The following is a 17,540-nucleotide window of genomic DNA, read 5'->3' as shown; positions in this document are numbered from 1 at the left end:
GTGAGATGGCAAAGCCATGTGCCCACCTCTTCAAGTCCACAGTTAAGGGAAATGCTCCTCTGTCATATATTAGAAGAAAATCATGCAATCGGGAAATTGGTACTAGAGGAAAGCAAAGCCTGCCTGCCTCACAGTAGCCACTTGAAATTATTTTGTGAGCTTGGACCTCCTTTCCTGCTAGGACTCCCTCTTTTGTGCTTAGCGGCCACTTTTGATGTCTCTGGAGGGATGGTGTTTCTTAAGCTTATTTTCTCTGCCAGTCTCAAGTTCCTGAGCTGTAGATTTTCGAGCTGTGTAAAATGTAGGTGCACAAACAATTTCTCCCTTCGTTCCTTTTTCTCTATTTGATATTTAAAACGCCCCTCAGAGCCTCTATGATTCAGGTATTTGTGAAGATAGCATCCTTGTGATGTTAACACACACAATAATTGGCAGTGCCATTTTTCCAGGACTGGAATCTTGATTGAGGTTTCCAAACTTAAACATTCCCCAAGAAAGTTTACAAATTAATATTAGCGGAGTCCTTGAATTCCTTTTTAGAACAGGTAGTAAATGAATCCTAAATATATAAATGGTAGAAACCAAAACAGCATATCTCCTTAGCAGAGTCGATTTTAAACAGAAGCCACATGTATGATTTCCACTGGGGGTTTGTAACACCACCTCCTGACGTCTAGGCTCCGGGCTCCCCTGCAGGGGGTGGAGAGTCTGGTCAGCAAACCGCCCCACCTTTCCTCTTGTTTCCTCTCCCCAGCTTCCCGCCCTGCCCTGGAAGTCTCTCCATGCCTCCCATCCTCTGCAGTTGTACTCAATTTTCCCTCAGGCCTTGTAAATCTTTATCTCTGTCTTATTTCTTTAGCCGCATCTGTCTTACTCTGGCGGTGCAAACGGGTACAGGGAGTAATGTGGACAATTCAGGGCAAACTGAGGCCCGGCTTCAGGTGGAGGGACAGAGGAAGGCCGGCCCGGGCACCCCCCTGGGGATAAGCACCAAACCCTGCCTGTGCTCAGGGGGCTCAGAGCCAACCTCCACCCCACCAGGAGCTCCCACCCTCACCTCCTGCCCTCAAAGCCTCGGGGTGTCCCCAGGCCTGCCACTGGCACCTCTTCCTGGGAGCCTGCCCTTTCCCCCTTCCCAACATGGTCGGATCCCATAGGCTTTCAAAGCGGGGGTACTGGCTACTCCTCCCAGATGAAATCTCTTCAGTATCTGGGTTTCCAGTCCCTTCCACCCACTCTCTTTCCCGCTTTTCCTTAACATTTTACTTTGGGAAACTGCAAACATATTCAAAATAGACAAAGTAGTATAATGAGCTCTTGTGTTCCCGCTGCCTGGGTCCAGCCCCACAAACAGAAGGTCAGGGGTGTTTCTCTGTCTTCCTATGACAACCCCCGGCAGATCTTTTTGAAGCACATCCCAGATACTCTCATTCATCTGCAGCGGTTCACTGTGCCCCTCTAAGGATTCTTTTGAAAAAACATAACTACAATAGTGTTATCACACCAAAGACAACAATTTCTTGAGATCATTAAATCTCTCTAAGAACTTTAGGAAAAAAACCAGATTGTTTAAAATGAGAACTCAAATAAGGCCCACACATTCGAGTGATGGATTTGTGTCCCAGGCTGCTTTTAATTTACAGCCCCCCACCCCGGCGCCCAGTGCCCCCGCCATCCCCCAGCCGCTCCGGGGGAGAACCTGGTTCCTGGTGCCCTGGAGCTCGCAGTGCCTGGACTGGGATCGCCTCCCTTCACTTTCCTTTATTTAGCACCACCTGTCCTGGCACTCCCCGGTTAGTCAGGGGTTACTGCCGAGGGCAGTTGGTTTTCCCCAGGGGGTGGCTTGGGGATCAGGGCAAAGCAAGTCCCCCAGCAGGGACCCAGCGCACCTAAGTGCTCCCTGAGGGCTGTTTGGAGTCTTTTCCTGGAGGCAGGTTGGCATGAGGTCCTGGGTCCCTGAGGCAATGTCCACCGTGGCCACTGTGACGGGGGCCCCTGGCCCCTCAGGGTCCCGCATGGCCCTGCCCGGGCAGCGCACCACAGCTCTGGTGGGTGGCAAACTCCCGAGGGCCTGCACACAGGCCCCGGCCAGCCCCACGCACTCCAGCAGTGGTGTCTGAGGGTGGTTTGGGGAGGCCAACCACCAGGCCCCCGTTCTGGCCTTGCCGGGGTCCCTGCCAGGTGGCCAGTGCCCAGTTTGACTCCTCCTCCCAGCCTCACTGCCACCTTCTCTGTGGAGAAATTGCCATCTTTATGCATCTTGGTTTCCCTCTCCCCCCTTTCGCTCCCACCTCTGGGTGGTCAGGGAACCAGCTGCTCTTCCCTTTTCTGCCTGGATTGCTCTCATGTAAATGTCCACCCACCCATACACCGCAGGAGCTTTAGAGAGATTTGGACAAGTCCAGATTACTGCTGTGTTGCAAAATACCAGTTTTGAAATCCAGAAGTCTAAACCCACCCTTGCCCTGCTAATCACCTTCATTCCTGAAAATCTTGCTACTGAGGGCAAAGTCATTTAATGAAACATTTTTTTCTCATTACTGAGTGGGAAAAAATTATGTATTTTCTTCCAACTCAAGATAATTCAATAATTTTCATAGGTAGAAAACTGCAAACTGAACAATAAGTTCATATAGTAAACAGCCACATGACGGTAGCTACATCTAGTTTGCATATAAAAAGCAACGTAACAAAGGTTTGGTTTTTGAACTTACAGAAGGAGCAGTAACAGCTGATGGAAGAGGGGCCAGGAGGGAATCTTTTCCTGTAAGGTTCATTCTCCTTTCTTGTTTCTTCTCTAAGTTTTCAACCTTTGGGCCCCTAATTATTTTGCTCTCAAGCTGCACATCAAGGTATAGACAGAATAAACATCATTAGGGAAAAATAAAGGCTGAGCACAAGAGGCCTTGGCAACGTGGGGCAAGTGCAAGTGTCCGGGACCGTAGCCTCCCATTCTCTAGAGCTCCTGGTTCCCACTGGCGTGGTGGCAGGGTTCACACAGGCGTGGCGTGCAGCTCAAATCTGTTCCAGTTGATATTCTTTGACAAGACAGTGTTGTGTTGATTAAGTTGCCAAGTGTGTTTTTGCCTGCCTGGGTGTCAAAATATCATTGCTTTTAACATGTTTATTTCATGTGTTTTTGGATAATAAGTTGTCCTGGGGAAAAAAAAATACTAAGCCATTGTCCAAAATGTGGTTTATGTTGAGAGGTTAATTCAGTAGTCACTACATGAGGGACGTCTCTTACCACCGTGGGTCTTTCTTTGGCTATTCCTCTGCAGTCGATGCTAATTTCCTTTCAGGCCAGGAGATGCTTCAAGAAGGAAGGTTCCTTTTCAGAAAGCCAAAGAGAACAGCCCATTGATATGAAGTGTTACCAACTTGGTACTTACCTGCTTCTCAAGGGATCAGAGTTAAATAATGCTTTGAATTATTGATACATACAGTAACATGGATGAATGCCCAAAACACGTCGACTGAAAGAAGCCAGACCCAACAGAATACATACTCCATTTATGTGGAATTTAGAACAGGCAAAGCAATCCCCGGAGATAGGAATCAGAATGTGTGTCCTGGGGGTTGGGGAGGGGATCTGACAGGAAAGAAGCAGAAAGGAATTTTCTGGGATGAGTGAAATGCTCTGCATCTTGTTTCAGGTGGTGGTTACACAGATGTAATTGTCAAAATTCATCCAACTCAAATCCAAGCTCTGTGCATTTTATTTTGTGTTTTTAAGTTTGAAATAAGTGAAAAAAAAATTCAAGAGTCACACTGAATTCTTATTAAATATGTCTCTGAATAAACTCTACAGCCTTTGGGGCTAGAAGGCCCGGGTGTGATTCCAGCTGTAGGACACTGGGCACGTCAATGAGTCTTTCTCAGCCTCGGTTTCCTCATCTATAAACCAGGGGTGAAAACAGTACTCAGCTCCTTAGGGTTTGTGAACATTAGATCGGCCAGTGGCCACAAAGCTCTCGGGAACTGAGGAACAAGTACTACCTTCGTCTTCTTCCCTGAGTGATTTTAAGGGCACACGGGAGCCCCCCACCCACTTCGTATTGTCCCCATTCACATTTTCCTGTGACCTCACCTCTGTCTGCCCCATTGTTGTAAGGCTGTCCCTGCCATCCTAGCTTGGTGGGTGTTGGCTCAGAGGCCCCCAGTCTCCCACGCCTCCCTGGCTCCCCGAGGTTGGGCCCTGCCATTTCCTGCCTGCACACCTCTGCTGGCTTCCTGGTGGGTTCTGCTGCTTGAAGGTTATGCTGCCTACAGTCTAAAGCCTCCAAACCTGTGGCATACACAGAAAACAATAAACACCAACATGTAACTACTTATATGTTTCTCCATGTACTACCCCAGATCACTTTCCTGTCCGCTCTGTCTGAAAATGCCCCTTGGTAAACTCAAGTATCTAACCTGGATGGGGGCGGGAAAGCATTTCTGGATGTAACACCAAAGCTGTGGGCACTCTCAGCACCAGAATTTCAGGTGTTTTGATTGCTGGGAACAGAGACAGGCTGGGAGAGGGTATGAGGTCTTGTTATTGTTTGCCAACAGAGGACCCCTGAGCAGAGGATCAGAGTGACCTTACAAATCATACTTTTTAGAAAAATAAGCTGCAGAGAAGGGAAGGCTCATGAGGGCCAGGCCAAGTCTGGAACCCAAACCCAGACTTCCTGTCCCGCTTCGTTTAGTGAACCCCTTGGTACTCCACCCTCCAATGCCCAGGACTAGAGCCCGTTTCCTTGCATCCTCAGTTAGACTAAAAACGCGGTTTGCACTGCACCCGGGCTCTGTCTGTGGGTAATGAGTACTCAGCAGGTGTTTAAAACTCCTGGCCATCTCTCACCTGCATGGGCCAATTTTGACTTATTTTTATCACAAAAGAAAGGTATGTTTTGAATGAAGATCGTTCTCTTAATCACTCTCAAACTGCTGGAGGGAATTATGTATTGTGTTGGCAACTTTTTATTTCTTGAAAATAGAAGTTGCACATGGTTAAAATTCACACAATGCTAAAGGTTTGTGCTAAAACCGTGTCTTCCTTGTTTTTACTTGAAACACCCCAAACCCATTCCTGACAGGCAGCCACTATTTCTTGTGCATCCTATAGAGATAAGAAGGTCAAATGGTAGCTTAAATGTAAGCACCAGTGAAGTATCTGAAACAAATTTCATCAGAATTAATAATTTTGGGAAAAACCCTCCATCTCCACTGATCCACTGCCAGCCACTTGACATTCTTTTTCTCTTCCTCTTTTAATTAAATTTGAACCCTTTTATATTTCTGGGTTGAGAATATAGGATAGGAATACGGCAGGCGGCTTCAGCCACTATTACTGGCTCATAAAGGAGATTCTGGCTGGCATTTACTCGGAGATGAATATATTTTGGTGGAATGGTAATTTGGGAAAGGAAAGATGGTGGATAGTAACATTTATTCAGCATCTACTATTTGCCATATAAGCTGGGTGTCTATTTCCAGTTTGCAGACAGGCACACAGCATGCGGGAAGTTAGGGGACTTGTGTAAGTCCCAGCTTGTCTGATTCCAAAGCTTCCTGGAACATGCTTCCTTCAGAAACGGGACCTGCTGCAGGTCAGCCCTGAGATCCCCATCTGGGTGAACAAATGTACATGGTATCAGGCTGGTTTGGCTCTTTGGATTTTGAGCTTCATGTTTTCCTCTGTGGTTTTCCTGAAACTGTGCATGGTCTAGGGATGTGATAAATGCATACTGAGTGCATGAGTTCAACTTAAACATATACCATTTGCTGCACCAGTGGGATTTCAGGTAATCATTTTCAGTGGGAAGTTAGAAATTTAGAACTGATATTTGTGAGAGATGTCAGGTGATGCTCAGGGGCCATCAGAAAATATTTGAGATGATATCCTGTATGAAGAGAGAAGGCGGGAAGACATGACAGAAAACCAGGGATCAGATACATTCAGAGGGGGTGAAAGGCTGACTTTGGGTCAGGTCAAACCTGACCAAGGGAGAAAAGGTCAGGAAGGAGGGTTACAGCATCGGCTGCTCCAGAGCCTGAAGATGAACCTCTGGAAGATGCTATTGGTTTTGATGATTAGTGATATTTGAGTGAGTGAATTCAGTAAAGTGGCAGAAAGGAAGCAAGATGTGTGTGTGTGTGTGTGTGTGTGTGTGTAGGAGACAGAGAGAGACAGAAGGAGAGAAGGAGAAGTCCACTTAACGTTCATGTTTGCCTCATGTCTTGTGCTTGGCCTGCAACTTTGTGCAGTCAGACTTAGCAGGCCTTTTCTCTGAAGCCTTGCATTTCTCCGGAGAGCACAGCCCTGCCTGAGGGAAACTCCAGTGACTCCACAGCAGAGAAAAGCGGAGTGGTATTTGAATTTTATCCAGCTTAAAGCACAACCATATGCAAGGAACGTACCTACAGTTCTGAGTCATTACTGCATCAATGCGTTATTTTATGGACTAGAGATGTGTTCTGCCTAAATTGACTGTGAAGTGAATAATACTTTTCTCTACTAAATTCATCTATAAAATGAGTAGAAATCTTCCCTGGAGGATTAAAAAAAAAAAAAGTCAAGGAAAGAAAGGAAAAAGCAGAAACCTACTGCCAGAGGGAAGAGAAGAAATGGCTGAGAGGTGACGAGGCTGGCTCCCAACTGCAGCGGCGGCTCGGAGCTCTCTGGGATGACTGGTCCTGCTTTCTTCCAAACACCCGGACTCAGTGAGGGTTCACTCCCATTCCCTCCTGCTCTGCTCTCTTTGCTTTACACTTGAGAGGCTTTTAAACCCAGTGGAGCTCATGCAATAGTTTGCTTAACCTGAGGTCCATTTAACACAAGGTTCAAGAGTTTGGGTTGTATAAACCCAGTAATTTCCTTCTTCATCACTTGGTAATTTCACAAGTATACCTCCAGCAGATTCCCTTGGACTGGGGGTGGTATCACACCATGCTTTAGCTCATGGGCTTTGCAGCCACACAGATCTGAGACCCAGCTCTGCCACTTAGCTGTTACATGAGTAAAGTGAAAATCTCTGGGTCTCAGTTTCCACATTTATATGATGAAGATAATACACATCTCAGGTGGGTTACAGAAAGGATTAAATGAGATTATATGTATGCATATACATATATGTATATTTACATAGTGTGTTCCATGCCCTGGATTACATAGTAAATATTCAAATAGCAATTGTGGTGATAATAATGAAGACAATAATACAGAATCATGTCCTAGTAGATTACCCTTTTTTATCAATAAACACAAAATGAAAGTGAGCCCACAAAGGAGAAAAAAAAGCCCTAAATGTTCTGCCATTGAAATCTACTTTTATTGCCCATAGGTGCACACTTTTCACAGCTTGCTAGAATCTCAAACCTTTTATATTAGTACGTCCAAAAGAATTTTACCCTCAATTGGAAGGTCAAGATTTTTCTTTTTTTAAGAAATGCTACTATATGCTCGAGAACACCTACCTCCAGCAAGTCCCATCCCCCACCCAAGCACGTACCGCCCAGGGGTTCTTGTTACTTTTTTGGTTAAACAAAACACGGGCAAATGGCGGAATGCTTGTGTCACCCAAGTGCACCTGTTTGTGTTTGTGATGATCAGCTAAGTCAGTTCCCACAGGGAATGGCAGGAAGGTCGGAGAGCAAAAAGGTCTGGAATCCTGGGAGTCGGAATCTGGGCAAGATCACTTCCTAGCTGGGTGGCCTCGGGCGATTCACTTAACCTTTCTGAGTCTGTTTCCCACATTCCCTTCCTCATGGGGTCACCCTAGGTATGTGTCCTCCACTAAGGACACCTATTTAGAGAACCTGGCACAGAGGCAGCCCATGGGTGACTCTTCTTCTCTCAGGCCTGGAATTACCATTATGAATACAGATTCCCTCAATTCCCAATGCTCCCACAGAGAGGCAGGAGCACACGCACCCCGGACTACACCCCAAGCCCAGGTCACGTGGAGAATAGACACCTCCATTCAGCGCAGGAGGAGATCCGCTCCGGTTACAGTGACTTGACTATGTTGTCAATAACTAACCTCAAAGCCTGATCACACAGTGAAATAGATCAAGGACAGACTGCCTGCTATGTACCTGTTATCACCCCCTTCCATCCTTCCCATGCCTTGGAGCCCCCACCACTGGGATGGATTTCAGGGTCCACCAATGATCAGTTCCTCGCCAGTGCCGCCATGGCCCAGCAAAGCCCATCCTGCGTGGCCAGGGAGCCTTCTTTTGCCTGTGCCCGGGCAGCTGCGTGATGCTGCAGAAAGCCATTTGCTGGTTGACTCATTTCAGCTTCTTGTAGTTCCTGAGCTCACGGCTCTACGCGGGCAAGCCACCTTGCTCACCCTCTGAGACGACCATTTCACACTTCCTCTCCTCAAATAGCTCACACTCCTTTCTTGCCTCCTAGAATGTGACTTGCTTCATTGATTACTCAGAAAAATAGAAGCTCTTAGGTGGTGACCCCTTCTCTCCCGCTTACTGGGTGGCATCTTCCTGCCCCTGCACTAGCCCGGGCTCCTCCCTCCTGCTACGCAGAGAAGCACCCTTCTGACTGCAGGCGTGTGGTGTTCCTGCCTGCAATCTTCCCTGTGGCCCGTTCTTGCTTCAATCGGTTAAATGTAGACTCTGATCCAACAGGTGAGGCTCGGGCCTGAGATTCTGCATTTCCAACAAGCTCCCATGGGACCCCCAGGCTTTCAGTAGCAAGACTACACTCTGATCTCTCCTCTTTCCATTCATTCTCACTATCATAAGTAGGCTCTAATACCTTTTATTTTAAAGCCCCCTGTGAGCAAACATCTCCCTCCAATTACCATCCCATTTCCTTCGTCTCCTTCTAAAACAATTTTTACTGAAAGAATTTTCTACGTAGCTGCCTACACCCACTCCAATTTTTACCTTCTTTGTTAGGTCTTAATTTATGTTCTGATTTTGAAAGTAATACACACTATAAATAACTTAAGCTTACCTAACTATAGCACACAGAAACTAAACTCTTATTCCCTCCTACGTGAGGCTTGCTTACAAACTGCTTTTTACATTAATTTTTTTTTGATTTGGAAAAATATTTACATGTAGAGAAGTGGAGATGATGATACGGGCATACCTCATGTTTTATTTTTGCAGATACTGTCACTGAAGGTTTCCAGCAACCCTGTACCAAGCAATGCAATAGGCGCCAATTTTCTCAACAGCCTTTGCTCACTTCATGTCTCTGGTGTCACATTTTGGTAGTTCTCACAATATGTTAAACTTTTCCATTATTATATTTGTCATGGTGATCTGTAATCAGTGATCACGACTTGCTGAGAGCTCAGGTGATTGTCAGCATTTTTTAGCAATATTTTCAAATTAAGGTATTACATTGTCTTTTTAGACATAATGTTCAATGGACTGCAGTATCATGGAAACATAATTTTTATATGCACTGGGAAGCCAAAAATTCATCTGACTTCCTTTATTGCAGTATTTGCTTTATTGCGGCAGTTTGGAACTGAACCCGAGATACCTCTGAGCAAACATCCTGTGTTTTCAACTCCCCCAAATATATTACCATTTACCATAGGTATTGGCTTTCTCTCTCTATAAAAAAAAAGAAATAAAATGTTAGAGGTAAAATTGAAATCCTGTCTGCATTGTTCCCTCCCTTCCCCAAAAGGAGCCATCCGCATGAGGTCGGAGGGCATATTTGTGAGGTTCTGATCAGAGGCCCCAGCGGAGCAGTGGCTTACAGAAGGTAAGAGCAGGCATCTCTCCACAGTCTGGGTGGGGTGTCCAGGGTGCTCTGGTCTCCACAGTGTCGGGGACCCAGGTTCCTACCGTCTTGTAGCTCCACTGCCATGTAGGCCAAGGTAGCTGCTCCAGAGCCTGCCTTTCGGCCACCAGGTTTGTCTCCAGAATGGCACTTACCCTGCACAGTCCTCCCCGTGTGAGTTTTACTTTATCCACACTTCTGCTTATGGCTCATCAATAATTCCAACTGCTTTGTCTTGTCATGATTTCTCAGAATATTTCATCTTCTGATGGCATTCTTTTTCCCATTGATAGTATAGATACATTATTGTAAAAATAAGCATTTTTAAGGTAAACGTGTAAGTGCCATCTCTGGGCATCTGGTAGGTGGTGAACCGTGGGCTCATCCTGCAGACATGGCTCTGGACACCTTTCTCCTCTTACATTCACGCTCCCTAAGTGGTGCCACCCTCTCCCACAACCACATTCCTTTCCACACTCTGATGATTCCCAGCTTCAGAACTACAATTCTGGAACTGAGTTTCCTGAGTGTGCGTCTAGTAGAGCCAATGGCCAGTCATTTCCATTTGGATGCATCCAAGGCACTGCAGTTACATGTTCAAAACTGAGCTTTGCTCTCTGTTCTCTTGGCGGCTGCCCTTGTTGACATGGTCACAGCCGGCTCAGAACACCACGCCTATACTCCAGGCCATGGGACATGTAAAGAGGGAGTGGAAGGTGAGCAGCTTCCTTTAACAGGGTGATAGCTGGTATTTGCTCCACTCACATCCATTCACTTCCTCTGGCTTGAATTTAGTTCCACGGTTCTGCTTGGCTCTAAGGTATTAGTTACTGTTGTGTACCAAAGCACTTCAAAACTCAGTGGCTTAAATCAAGACCATTTATTATTGCTCACAAATGTCGGCCTCAGGTGGATGGTTCATCTGGTCTTGTTTGGGTTGATGCCTGCATCTGTCGTCAGCTGCACGCTGGGTAGGGGGCTCTGCCGATCTTGGCTGGTGTAGCTCAGACACTGGGGGTGGAACACTCTAGGACTGCCTTAGCTCTTCTCCGCACCGTCATCTTCTAACAGGCTGGCCCAGGGCTTACTCCCATGGCGTGCAGAGTTCCAAGAAAGTTGGGAAATGCACGAAGCCACTAGTGGCCCAGGGCTGAAACTGGCACAAGGTGACTTTCACTGGTTTGTATCCACAAGATGACATCCACAAAGTCTATGCCCAGATGATGACATTCTCAAAGTCTACTTCCACCAGGAGACCTTGGTCTACTGGCCAAAGCGAGTAACAAGGCCAGCTCTGATTCAAGGGGTGAAAAATAAAGACTCCTCCACCTGTTCATGAAAGAAGATGCATAAGATGTGGCAATTTGAAGGACCAAGAACTGGGGCTGCTTCTGTCATCAACAGATCACAGGGAGGCTGGGGAAGTAGTTCCTAGTCAGGTGGTCACATGCCCAGCTGAACCTCCAATGGTCCTATTTACAAAGGGAGGAGAGAGTGGACATCAGGGATAATTTATAGACTACGCCTCTGAAGGAACTACAGTTCTCTATTCATCTTCCCTAAATGGAGGCTACCCTCTCAACTTCCTGATATAAGTAATTATATTACCATTCTGACAAAATTTCTATTCTTTTTAACGAGTGCACTTTTTTTTATTTCCCTTGACTCTACTGACCCAGCAACTTACTCCTTGACCCCTTAATTCCATTAAACAGATCAAGTTAAATTGCTTACAAACACTTTGGGAGTTTAATTTTGTTAATAGTCTTTGTGTTAGAGCCCGGGAATGTAGTGTTTTTATGTAAACTTACTTTTTATGTATGATAATTTTACATAAAATTTTTTTCTACATTAAAAAACATAATTTTTATACATACCTCTTTTCTCTATTCAGCAATTTAAAAAATCCAAAACAATAACTAAACATTACCATTTCTCCAAAATCCAATAGCCCAAATCTGGACTGACAAGTACATCCTGGGATTTTATTATATACTGCTAAGAACATATAGGAATTTTGGGATTCTTTGATACAGACAGATGTTTTACATTTAAGTGAAAATGCACAGTTACACTTGTATTTAAAATAATTTCATTATTGCTTAAAGTGAATGGGGTTTCTTGGGGACCAATAACAGCTTCTGGAGTTTCTCATCATAGGTTTGGAGTAACTGTCCATAAAGCAGATTTTTTAAATCCTACTACTTGGGAGATGTTTGGTGGTGAACAGAAACCTCTCTGTTGTCAGAGCTCACGGTGGTGGCCGTCTTCATTCATTTCCTTGTCTGTCAGTAGTTTCCAGCGGGGGACCGAGCAGACAGTGAAGAATGTTAGTGTCTTGCTTCTGGGCTGTCTCAGCAGAGGCAGGCTGTACCAGGCAAGTGTGACCTCTCTCTGCCCCCTGGTACTGTTCCTGCTTAAGTGGAAGAATCTTGTTCGGGGTTTCTCAGTGAGCTCGATGGCACCAGGTGTAAAGCATGTTACTTTTCCATTGCATAGCTTCTCGGAGTGTCTCAGGAGGTCTAAATTTCCTGCTAACCAGAATGTGATTGTCATTCTGAACTCTGAACTCCTGTCTAATTTTTAAAGGATAGATGTTGGGTGTGGGAGGAGGGGAGAAAACAAGAGTGGGATCAGTGGTCACACCCACTCCAAAAGATGCCATGGTCCTTGGGTAAGGATTTTTCCTGTAAGTGGAACTGGAAACCCTGACACTGGGCATTCTGGAATGGTTGAGATTGGGCTCCGCGTCACCTATAAACAGGTGAGAGAGCGAGCAATTCCATTTTCCTGTGTGGGTCATAAACAATAGGGTTTTTTAACATTCAGAAATTTCCTTCTTAAAAAATCATCTCAAAAAGTGCTTAAGACTACTAATTTTAGAAAGGCATACATACCATAAGTCATGTTTGGAGATGTAAAACAAGATTGCAGTTGGTTTAAATCATTCCCATGTCTTTGGAACCAGGGAATGAGTGCAGATGGTTTGGTGTGAAAGCCACAGAAGATGGCGGGAATTCTTTAAACTGCAGAGGGCTCAGGTATCTTGAAAGAATCACTGTGCATCATGTACAACACTGTCCTCAAGTAAAACACATTCCTGTGGACCAGCCTGAGATCTCACACTAAAATTTAGTTCTAGTGCAAAAGTTTGCAGGATAACAATCCTGGGTCATCCCAGATGAGGGGGTAACTGAGGCATGGGGCCGTTTTAAAACGGGGATTATTCTGGGCAAACTGGGATAATTTGGTCACCCTGATTCACATTACCAGTTGTGGATAAAGTGAAGGTTGCTATGGCCAAGATTCTCACCTGGCCTTGGTCGGCCAGCTCACTACACACGTGGGCAATACGGTCCTGACTCTATAAGTGCTGCCCAGTGCTCTGGGTGACACGGTGGCACGGCTGCAAAGCTGCAGGAGAGCAGAGAGGAGACTGAAGTAGTGGCAGCACCGAGGACAAGAGACTGAGACGGCTGCGGGGGCAGAGAGGCCCAGAGGTGGAGACGGGCTTGCTGCATCACACTCACTCTGAGTGGATGGGATTCTAGTGACTGACCTGCCACCATGGGAATAAAGTTGGGTATAAATCCTTTCACCCCAAGAACATTCCACTGTCATTTATTTGGTCTCATTGAATCCATAGGAACTTATCCAGGGCTGACACCCATTGGCAAGATACCTGTGCTCCTTGCAGAAAGTGAGAGTGAAAGGGACCTGGGAGAGAAGGAATGTTCCAGGCTTGAGGAACCAGATAGCTGTCCAGCAGGAGCAGGGGGAGCACGGCTGCAGGGTCACATGGCACAGGACCACCATGGGAAGTCCTCAGAGGCAGTGGTTTACAGTACCTGTGGGCCTGCTCCAGAGTTCCTGGCAGGCAGCGGTAGGACTAGTCTAGGGTGCAGGGTGTGCCCTTATGGCTCGACGCCCCACCTTACATACCAGAGAGCCCTGTGCGGAAGGGATACTTTCACAGTCATAAGGCCACCTTGAAATAAAATACATGGATAGATCAAGCTTCTCTGGTACGGCTTTCTGTACAATTTCAACTGTTTTCAGTATTAACTAGGAACATATTTCTTTTAAAGCACAAATTATTATAGAGACATTTAAAAATTGCCATGCCCAATCATAATGAATGGCCCCTTTTATTGCACTACTGAGATGCAGAGACGTCCAGGGGTCTTTCAAGTGACATTTCCCATGCTGGTCATCTTGATGAGGCACCTCTACTGGAAATGCCATTTCGTCTGCCATCTAATACCAGGTCCACATTTCCTGTAACAGGATTTTCTACTTATTGAAGAGGGCGAACCCCCTAGTGTCTAGAAATTATACAGCACCTTGATTCTAAGACTAAACTACGTCAATTTACCGTACAGTATCCGGCAGTTAGAAGGGTGTGTGCGGTTCTGCAGTTCACATGCTGGACGGGGGCTAGGGGGCCTCTGGGGGCTCTTCTGTAAGAGCACGGATCCCAGTCAGGTGGTCTCTGCCTTCAAGACACCGCCCAAAGGTCCCACCTCCAAATACCACCACATTGGGTATCAGGACTCAACCTGTGCCCTCAGGAGAGACACATGTTTAGGCTATAGCAGCCTGTAAGCTACAGGGCCAGGCTGAGGATATGGCCTGGATCACAGTACATTCTGAATAAATATCTCCTTTCTTCCTGATTCTTATAGCAGTTTTCCAGGGTGAACTTGTAGGTTTACTCTCTAGTCTGGAAGCAAGGAGGAAAGACCGACTACTTCTGCATTTGGTATCTGTAGTGGATTCCTGCAGAGGAACAGATGAAGAATGTTGTATTTATTTGCAGTTTTATGTCAAATTAAGGCCACAACCTTCTAACTACTTAAGATCAATAAATATCATTAGAAATTATGTTCTCAATGACCAATGGTCCTGCCCCAGTCAAGGATCTGCTAACATTTTATTTAACAAAGCAATGAATACTGTGAGTAGCACTAATTGGTACAGTGAGTTAAATGTTGGGGTACAAACTTGTTTTTAAATTTTAGGAATGGTATCTCTGTAATTATGCTTTCTGAGTGTTAAACTATTCCCAAATTTTATTTTACAAACACTTTTGGAAACTCTGTAGAACTGTATTGCCTGATGTGATTAGAGATTCAAGTAAAATTACCATACTATCTGGAATCTAGACTTAACAGGCTCAGCTAAGAGTTTCTTGGTCTCTCTGGAGTTTCTCCAGCTTTCACATTTGCGGGGAGGTCGTGTTTGCCGTTAGGTATTTAGAGTTCATAAACACGGGGAGAGTTTTATAAAGTTCCTATCAAATCGTCATAAAACCTAAAGATGGCTTACTGGAAAGCAAACATTTTGTGAAAGGATTTCCTACTAGAATTGTTATGATCTCTGGCTCTCCAATGACACACATTTAACAATTACCTGAAGTACAAACAGATATGAGATGAAGGTGTAATATATTGGATGTACCATTTAAGCATGATCTTTTCAATATTTAAACATTTTTAAGGATTTCTTCTCAACCACTAAAAATCAACAAAAAATGCATCTTTTGAATCATGTATTTAAATGTTTCAGACAAAGACATTAAAATTTGAATCAGAGGTATTTAGAGGTGAATGACTTACATTTAGTAGTAAAGATGTTCCTTAAAAGGGAAGACCAAACTGTATAGTGGGCTTGTAACTATAATCAGTGGAGTGAGTTTCCCATATGCCTTGTGACATAAAGAAGCCTGAATATCAGTCAGATGTCAGTGTGTTTTCCTCTGCCTCCTAAAGCTTCATACCTAGAAGAGCGTGAAGGTCAAAGCCAGAACAGACGTGTCCTTGTCACTGAGTGTGTTGACCATGACTGACGTAGCTGAGTTACTTCTATTAAAATTATGGAGAAAAAACAAACTCAAAACTCAAGGGCAATCACTAATACCTTTTCAGAGGAAAAAGAGAGGGAAATAAATTAAAAAGTGCTTGAACACAATGATCAGCTCAGACTTTACTTTAGCTAGAAGGCTATTTTTGGAGTCTCACATTTTAATTGTTGAGTAAAGGAGGTTGTGACCAAAAAAAAAAAAAGGCCTATAAGCTGATAATGTAAAATGACAGGGATATGGAACAACCACAAAATCATTAGGCTGTTGACAGCTAGAGAAATTCCACATGTTAAGCAACTCCACTGTGAAGAAATATTAGAGATTTGAGGTGAAAAATACACTTGAATCTGTAATTGAATTAGACAGGCCTCACTGCACACAGGGCTACGCTGGTCACCAGCATACAAAGCAAACGCCAGGTTACCAAAAGCGCATTTATCAGCCACAGTGATTTATTGAGTGCTTTAATAATACAAGTGTACATCAACTGATCCACAGTCAAAAGTGGCAGGTCCCTAAGAAATTTACAAGCACTTTAAGTAAATCAAAATACATATTATTTTGTTCAATCCAACAGTCTTCTGCGTGGGGGACAGAAGGCCAGTGATAAACAGAGTCTCCGTAATGCACAGTGATTTTGATTGAAGCTTTTGTACAAAAACTTGTTCCCAGTAGCATGCACCCACCAATAAAGACTTCAGTACAAAAAATTAATCCTAAGCACTACATTTAAGTAGAAATGAGATATAATTCTGAATTTGTGTTTTCCCAAAGATCACATAAAAAGAAAAAAAATCAAAATAAAACAAACAACAACAAAAAACCAAAACCACACAGTATACAAAGCTTTGTAAGGAAGCTCTTACTATTACAGATCCAACACTGTTTGCACTGAAAACAGAAGTTCCCGTCCATGTTGAAGTGGGGAAAAAAAACAACCCAAATCTTTCAAGTTAACAGAAATCAAAAAGGGAATCAAACGAGAAGAGGAGGGAGAGAGAAGGAAAAGGAGGAGGAGGAGGGAGAAGGGAGTGGGGGATGGGTAACATACCATCAGAAAAAGGTTCCAAATTTAATAAAAATAAGAAAATAAGAACCGAGGTCCAGAGGAGCGGGTAGGGCTATTGATGCACTTGGTGAATGTGCTTGCACAGGTCCGGCGCAGGCAGGCGGCAGGCCCTATGTGGCATACCGCTTGGTCCACTGTCTGGCCATCCGGTCGTGCTCCGCTCTGTTGGTCATGTACTGTGTGGCGATGCTGCCCACCAGAGGGTCAGCTGGAAGGGAAGCAGAGGCAGGGGTCAGCGAACACTAGTGTCTCTTCCTCTTTAAGCATCCAGGGAGAAAGGAGGGTCTGGAAAGCCCGCCTCCGTCCACAGCGGGTGGCTGGCTGAGAAGCGGCTCTTCTGACCTGTGCCTGCAGCCGCCCACCTGTGCTCTTACTGATACCTCTGGTCACATTTTTTGACAGGTCTTGTTCCCTCCCTGTCCTCATGGTGCTTCTCACCCTCCTCTCCTTGTTTTCTAGCAGCTATTTGACAGAAAATGCAGGTGGGTGTGGGAGGGGGACTCCAGGGTCCCTGAGGGGATCTCTGGGGAGGGGACAGAGGAGGTTCGGAAGGCCCAGCCAACTCCTTCCCCTGTGGTGCCCAGGTGGTGGTGGCTCTCACATCCCTCCACCTTGCCGAACACAATCATGCTGCCAGTAGGACCCAGTGGCACAGGGGGAGATGGCAATGGTCTACTTCTTCCTCTGCACTGGGAAGTATCAAAATCCACTGAGCTCTTTAGTACAAAAACCCTGACAAATGTTAGCACAGCTGACGCTCGCTGACTTACCGCGCCCTAAAGCTTTCCTGTATTGACTACATGCACCTGGGAGGGAGCTGGCATGAGGACAGTGGGGCAGAAGGAGGGTAGGCC

The 17,540-nt window shown here is 45.3% G+C and overlaps 1 protein-coding gene across 2 annotated transcripts in view; it reads right to left on the bottom strand.

The window, feature by feature from the left end:
- Positions 1 to 16,047: 16,047 nt before the first annotated feature.
- UBE2E2 (ubiquitin conjugating enzyme E2 E2) overlaps positions 16,048 to 17,540 on the bottom strand; it is a 360,447-nt gene continuing 358,954 nt past the window's right edge. For both annotated transcript variants that reach the window (XM_037008576.2, XM_073222806.1), the window contains exon 6: positions 16,048 to 16,894. In XM_037008576.2, the coding sequence (XP_036864471.1) occupies positions 16,797 to 16,894 (98 nt within the window). In that variant the 3' untranslated portion in view covers positions 16,048 to 16,796. The remainder of the gene's footprint in view (positions 16,895 to 17,540) is intronic.

This window comes from Manis javanica, chromosome 15 (assembly GCF_040802235.1).
Source record: "Manis javanica isolate MJ-LG chromosome 15, MJ_LKY, whole genome shotgun sequence".
Lineage (NCBI taxonomy): Eukaryota > Metazoa > Chordata > Mammalia > Pholidota > Manidae > Manis > Manis javanica.
This window is presented reverse-complemented; position numbering and strand designations above follow the sequence as displayed.